We start from the raw sequence: 7,500 nt of genomic DNA on the forward strand, positions 1-7,500 counted from the left end.
TCGTCCATTTCCACACAGTCGAGACCTTCTCTACATGGACAAATGTGTAAGGCGTCCTTCAAAATACACAGTTCTCCCTCGTCGCGCATGCGTCGACATACCAAATGGCCGGCTGCTCTCTGGCCCTTGAAACTTGGCTGGTACGCAAGAATCTAGGAAGAGAAAGATATAATTCAATACATAGTTTGTCAATATTAGTAATATAGAACGGATGATGTTGATGTATGTCGTTATGTTCGTATGCAGAGAAGAGAAATGGAAACTGTGGCTTCAGGACTGCGCTATCGTCAGAAAGATAAGATGAAAACATTTTTCATTTGACAGGTAAAACAGTGCAAAATATAACGACTTTTTCCTCCTTCTCTCTCTCTCTCCCCCTCTCTTTCACTCTCTTTCCGTCTTTCTCTCACACACAAAAGAAATAATCATCAAGCATTAGATTTATCTTCACCCCTACAGCACATGAAATTACATTTACAAACATTACTGTATATTTTCGCCGACGGAGATCCTCATTCGTTTCTTCGTCTAAGTTTTTTTTTTTTTGTTTGTTTGCGTTTTACAGTTGAAGATAATGCTTCTGATAGAAATACAAGGAGATTAGTCTATATCAACAACTCCAGTAATTCACTGGTATTTTATCTTATTGAACCCGGAAGGATAAAAGATGGAATTTGAATTCAAAAAGTACTGCACCTTGAATTAATACCTTGTTTTCTAGGAATTCTACCACTGAAATCTGATATTATTACAACACTAGCGTTAACGCGATCGCTCAACTGATTCTCATATTTAATTTCATGAAAAATCATCGACATCTTGAAACCTATATATTTGAGCGATCACCGGAGAGGTGAAAGGCAAATTTCACCTCAGTGGGATTCTAACTTTGAATGTAAACAGCCAGAAGTAACACCTGAATGAAATTCTCCAACGCTCTAAAGATTCTACCAATAATAAAGGATTCAGATGTTATCACAAGGCTAGTAATTTCAGGGGAGGGAATAAATCGATGTCATCGACCCCTGTACTCAGATAGTATTCATTTTATCGATTACCAAAGTATGAAAGGCAAAGTCGAATACAATGATATTTGTACTGGGAGCTTAAAGGCAGATGAAATCCTCTAGCCATTTTGTTCAGCGCAGTAACGATTTTGCCAGCTCGTTGCCAATTCTACATATAATAACTGTTTCCGGTGTATAGATTCAGTTTACTTGAACTAAGTTCTTTTATAAAATTCAGTTTATGATATTAAATTATAGACACTACAAACAACTCACCTCTGTGACACAGCAATGGTCTGGAGGACATGACGTTACATTTTTTGGCTGGCATTCCTCTTCATTATCTAATGGAAAACTATCATCATCTGTGGTTTCTTCTTGATCAACGGGAGCAACAGGATTCCCATAGATGACCTGAAAGATGCAAGAAATGTAAACACTTTGAGAACAAATCTCAACCTATGATTGTAAAAATTCCTTATTTTACTTCTGTACCGCAATACTCCGAGCAAACCTACAATACTCTTCGTGATATATTCAAAGCTTTATTGTTATTATGTGGGAGGGGTCATCAATCAGTGTTATACCTGGATATAGGATTTTTGCGACATTAAGTGTTAGATATAATTTATCTTTAACCAGTATTATTCTTAATATTTCTAATATTTCATTGTGTGATTTTGTTTCTTTTTTAGCTGATCTTATTCGAAATATTTAATTATTGAGGTGTTCTTAAGGGATATAAATTCGTTGATGAGATTCATTGGAATATTTGGTATTTGCTTAACTACATTTTAGGAGCCAATGGCGTTGTCTCTAGCAGTAGACTGATCTGCTAGATATATCATCCAAATATCCTTGAAATAACATATTATTGTCTTAAAAATAAGGACAGATATGATATATCGGTCGATGTATTTATTCCACGATATCCGGAAAAACGGGAAGGTCATTACTGTCTGCAAACACATTTTGTCAGAGATTTGCTTCATTAGGGAAAGCACTATTTTTCTAAATATTAATTTGTCGTTTACCTGTACCTAAACACACCCTTTTGTATGTTTGTATAAGTCATGTGTTTGTGTAAATGTAAGAGACGTTTTGAAAGAGAGGCAATAGTAACTATTCTAAATTATTGCAATTTTAGTATATCAGTATTATACATCTAATAACCTGCTAACTTTTTATTGAAGATAGACGGAAGCGCCTGTGACAACACTTTGGACACACCCTACTAAAGACGCTTTATTATAATTCCATCCTAGTAACATACTACTTGACAGAAATGGACAACAGTACAGGCCTTGCTCCTAGTAACAATTGGTTATACAACAAACTGAAGGAGATTCTTAGGGGCAATCGTTTTGAAGGCATTGAAAATATGGAGGCTGTGACAAGGGTCCTGGAACCTTCATTTTAGAGGATCTCATGGAAACCTTCAAGAAATGACTGGAGCGCTACAAATGCATTCATGTCAGAGGATTTTACTTTGAAGGAGATTAGAGATTTGTACTTCTTTGAAATTACTAAATTCCTCTCCTGAAAAAGTATCAAAACTTCAGGACTGCAATTCGTATGTAGTGTGTAAGTGTATTTGTGGTACATAGTTGTATAATTGTATATAAGTGTATTTGCCATTTGTATATCTTCTAAATATGCTTGAGTTTATATTGTACAAGTATAAAAGTTTACATACAAAAGTGTATGTGTCATGTAGAAGTGTATGAATTTGTATATATCTCGCAATTAAGTGTGGGCTTATATATATGACAAGGTACATGGTAACAAAGAAACATTGACATACATGAACATTAGTGGATTCGAAACCTGATCATACATTAGATTGACATGGGTTTACTACTACAGTGAAAAACATCTCTAATCACTCGTAAATATCAGACTGATTGTTTGTTCAGCTAGAAAATGACAACTATATTATTCAGTACATTATAATGTATTTGTATGTTATATCTAGCTAGCACCAACGCCATGCTCACATGAATTGGTTTCCTCTGTTTTGAACAACAAGCTGTTTTGCTCATTGCTTATAGGTTATTGAGTGGTGTGCTTCCAAAACAATGATTATTTTCATAAAGAGATTGAAAGATTTCCAATTGAACGCACGAATAATGAGAGGTCTTTGCCATTTAGAAGTACGGTAGTTAAGCATTTGAAAATTACTTTCTTCAATTAATAGGGAACGACGGAGTCACTTCTGTCACACAATTTGAAAGAAATAGCAGCTAATTCTTCCTTAGCTTTTTAGATAGACTAATTTTAGGACGTAGACCAAGATGTAACGTCTCTGTGAATGGGCCGCGAAACTTCCGTCATGAATTGAAACCTGGTCACAAAATTATCAACTGAGGATAAGTTACCGTTGTTTTCGACCTAAAATTTGTTGTAAATTATTGGTAATATTTTCTGAAGATTGATATTTCTAGATAACTGACAATTTCTATTCTATATATGGTGGCTTATTTCTGTTCGAGCGCAACCCACTCGTTATATTTTGTGATGAGAATTCACAACCAATTTTATTTCTATCAATTGTTTCATAGCTATTCAAAATGATAAACTGTTCGTTTTAACAGTTTCAAATATAATCTTGTAATCAACTCAAAATGTTCTCTGTGATTTGTTTTGCTGAAGGCCAAATCTTTAACATTTGTATAGCTTCTCACTGGTATTGTATTATTTCCTTACTCTATAATTTCTTTTTCCTTATTTTCGTTTTATTTTTGAGTTACTTATATTCAATTCTTTTATTTAAATCAAGTGGATAAATAGTTTTGCTTTAGGAAGCTTTTATACAAATATTTCATGAAGACCTTCTTGCTTGACGAAACGCTGTGTTGAAAATGGTTGCCAAACTTAAAAATCTTCTGCTTTATAAATGAATATTTTATCAATTCTTTTTACAGTAAGTTACTTCAGCTCGAATGACCAAACACTTTCAATTGCTTACCGTTTCTATGATTTCGCTTTCATAAAGAAAAAATAAAACGAATCTTGGTGTCTGATGGTTAAAGAATAACACAAAAGCCATCAATACTTTATTACAACCAAAACAGAATCCTTTTTTATCTTTCAGAGTGGCTAGCGTAGAATTTTTCCTTGCATTCATATGGAGTTTAAACCAAATGAAAGCTTGGAAAGTCACCGATGTGGAGCGGGTTACGAGATGGGAAGAATCGAATGGGTGATATTGTTACTGAACATAAAGATATTTATTTAACTGAGGTTTGAAGTGATGGTGAGTTTTTTTAGCATTTCGAGATATGGGTGCAAATGTTTGAAAATATACTTTAAACAAATGGCACTATATAAACACACAAACAGACATACACAGCACACACACACACACACACACGCACACATACATACACACACACACACACACACATACTTATATAGTCGATCCCCTCTTGTCATATAGTTGTCTGCTATATTGATCAATATTTTATAGATGCGCTACGCTATGCTTTGTTACAACAGTTTTCAAACCAGTAAACGTAAGCATAATCATAAACACACATATAGATAAATATATACACATAGGCACTCGTACACACATCACCTACCTATACATATAAATAAAGATAAATGAATATGTATATGCATATATGTATATATATATATATATGTGTGTGTGTGTGTGTGTGTGTGTGTGTGTGTGTGTGTGTGTGAATTCTGTTTATTTATGTATATTTTGGGGACAACATTGTGCTGATGAATGAAATCTAGATTCATTCTAGTAATCGCGAAATCGGTCGATACACAGTTAAGTCTATTTAAAAGAAAGTTGGTAATCTGGTGTTGGTTGTTTTTTCCTCGCATTAAGTACTAAATGTGGTTATTTTTGAGAAGTCCACTGTGTGGCATTATTATTTTTCTGTAATAATGCCCTTTATATAAATATATATATATATATATATATATATATATATATATATACTCTTTTTTAAACACTTTTTATTTTGTTTCGGTTACATGACTGCGGCCATGCTGGAGCACTGCCTTTATATATATATATATATATATATGGACCATGTGAGGTGGGGGAGAAGAGCCATACAAGGAACGTGAAAATCACAGTGGTGCACCAGCATGACCGCAGCCACTTGGCTGAAACACATAAATAAATAAATAAATAAATAAATACATATATATATATATATATATATATATATATATATATGTATGTATGTATGTATGTACGTATGTATGTATGTATGTATGTATGTATATATATAAGCACTTATTTAAGTAAAAATACATATACATACTCAGATATGAGATATGCATGTGTGTGTATGTGTGTGAGTGTGTGTATGTGTATGTGTGTGTGTGCGTGTTTGTTTGTGTGTGTGCGATGTACTTATATTTGTCAATGGAATATCGCCAAGCTGGGTCAGTGATTTCTTGGGTACAATCTACTATATCGAAGAGAGCATGATTTTTTTTCATCAACTAGTATTTCTTTTATCAGAATCGGAAGAATGAAAGGCACAGTGACTCTTGGTAGGCACCAAGCTATGAAGTACACACATACACATACATAGACATACATATATATATGTAAATATATATATATATATATATATATATATATATATATATATATATATATATATATATATATATATATATGCATATATATATATATACCTATATATACACAAACATATATACATATACATATATATACACGTACACACCCACACCCACACATACATATATATATATATATATATATATATATATATATATATATTCGTAGTTTCAGCTCAGAGCTGTGGCCATGGAAGGGCACCACCGTTTTGTGATTAGTGAGCGCCTCCTCTAATATGTGCCACTTGGTGAAGAACAGAGTTTGATATCGCTACCCTCATTTGCACCTCTTGATGTGAGGTAGGTTTATCTGGGACTCTTGACAGTAAGAGGTTCAGCTTTGATTTTAAAACACTTACATCCACTTTGTGTAGGTTCCTCAGGCTCTCTGAAAGAATATTAAAAAGCTGTGGGCCCCTGAAACCATGGCTGTTGCAGTAACTGGTCCTGAAGTGCAATGGCATTGCTGGGATCTTTGGCACTGTGCAGTGTCGACTCGTTCTGATATTCGTGTAGCTTTTCAGTTCCAAAACTTTGCACAATTCCTTCCAGGATCTTCCAGATGTATATTACTGCATACATCTCCCGCATTTGCTCCAGGGAGTAGAGTCTTAGCTATTTCAGTATTTCCCAGTTGCTGAGCTGTTGTAATGAGACGATGTTCTTTGTGAAGCTTTGCTGGATTGCTTCAAGATCCACTGTTAATATTACAATGTTGCGTAGCCATAGCTAGGAGCAGTAATCCAGGCGGCTGAGGACCATCACGCTTTCATTTTCTCTGGTTCTGAACGTTCTCAGGATCCAGCCAGCCAGTCGTCTGCACTCTGTTGCCATCCTGGTAATGTGCACTTGGAAAGAGGTATCATCACTCATGTCGACACCCAGGTCCCTCACTGATTTAGGCTCTGGTATTGTAATTCCCCAGTGGAGCAGTGTACCCTGTAAGTTTCATATTCAGTTTTGGATGCTGGTAGCCCAAGGCTTCGAATTTTTCAGCATTAAACTGCATATTATTATCCTCAGCCCATCTGTAAATTGAGTGTAACTCCTGCTGCAGATGTGTAGCATCACTGGGGTTCTGTATTTTCTGCGAGATGTTTTCTGGATGACTTTCAGACGGAGGTCAGTAGTGATACCTGGTTTGCATAGAAACTGTGAATGTTGTTTACTGGCGGTTCTCATAAGTCTGTAGAAATGCAGCTATCTGTAGACTTCTGTGAGATGCACCGAGTAACGAAACAGTTCTATGCATGCTCATTCAATTTTTATGCATTGCTGGTTTGTGTATTGACGTCAGATAATTGTTGCCATGAGTAGACAGAATTCAACCATCAGCTAACTTTATCATAAGGATCGTGGAATATTTGGTGTTTGCCTAACTACATTATTGGAGCCACTGACATAGCCTCATTACAGTAGATTGATCTGCTAGAAATACTTTACACATGTCGTTGAAATCACAACTACTGGTCCTCAGCCGCCTGGATTACTGCTCCTAGCTATGGCTACGCAACATTGTAATATTAACAGTGGATCTTGAAGCAATCCAGCAAAGCTTCACAAAGAACATCGTCTCATTACAACAGCTCAGCTACTGGGAAATACTGAAATAGCTAAGACTCTACTCCCTGGAGCAAATGCGGGAGATGTATGCAGTAATATACATCTGGAAGATCCTGGGCTGAGAATTCAAACAATTAACAACCGCCAACACACCACCACAACCAACTCAACTTGGTGTTTTGGTGAAATCGGTTGCACAGTAGAAAAATTCTAAAGGACTGAATACATAGACTCTCACCGCTTAATAAAGTCTCATCAAGTTCATCAATTTTAGGAAGGTGGGAGCAAGTCGAAGTTTCAGCGCTCCAGTCAATTT

General features: G+C 35.3%; 1 protein-coding gene across 1 annotated transcript in view; it reads right to left on the reverse strand.

The window, feature by feature from the left end:
- LOC106870902 (uncharacterized) overlaps positions 1–7,500 on the reverse strand; it is a 112,546-nt gene that overhangs the window by 716 nt on the left and 104,330 nt on the right. The window contains exons 2-3 of the mRNA XM_052970147.2: positions 1,284–1,421; positions 1–152 (exon numbers count right to left, since the gene is read on the reverse strand). The exon at positions 1–152 is cut by the window's left edge and continues 716 nt beyond it. Of these exons, the coding sequence (XP_052826107.1) occupies positions 1–152; positions 1,284–1,421 (290 nt within the window). The remainder of the gene's footprint in view (positions 153–1,283; positions 1,422–7,500) is intronic.

The sequence above is a fragment of the Octopus bimaculoides genome, chromosome 8 (genome assembly GCF_046866305.1).
Source record: "Octopus bimaculoides isolate indiv1 chromosome 8, ASM4686630v1, whole genome shotgun sequence".
Lineage (NCBI taxonomy): Eukaryota > Metazoa > Mollusca > Cephalopoda > Octopoda > Octopodidae > Octopus > Octopus bimaculoides.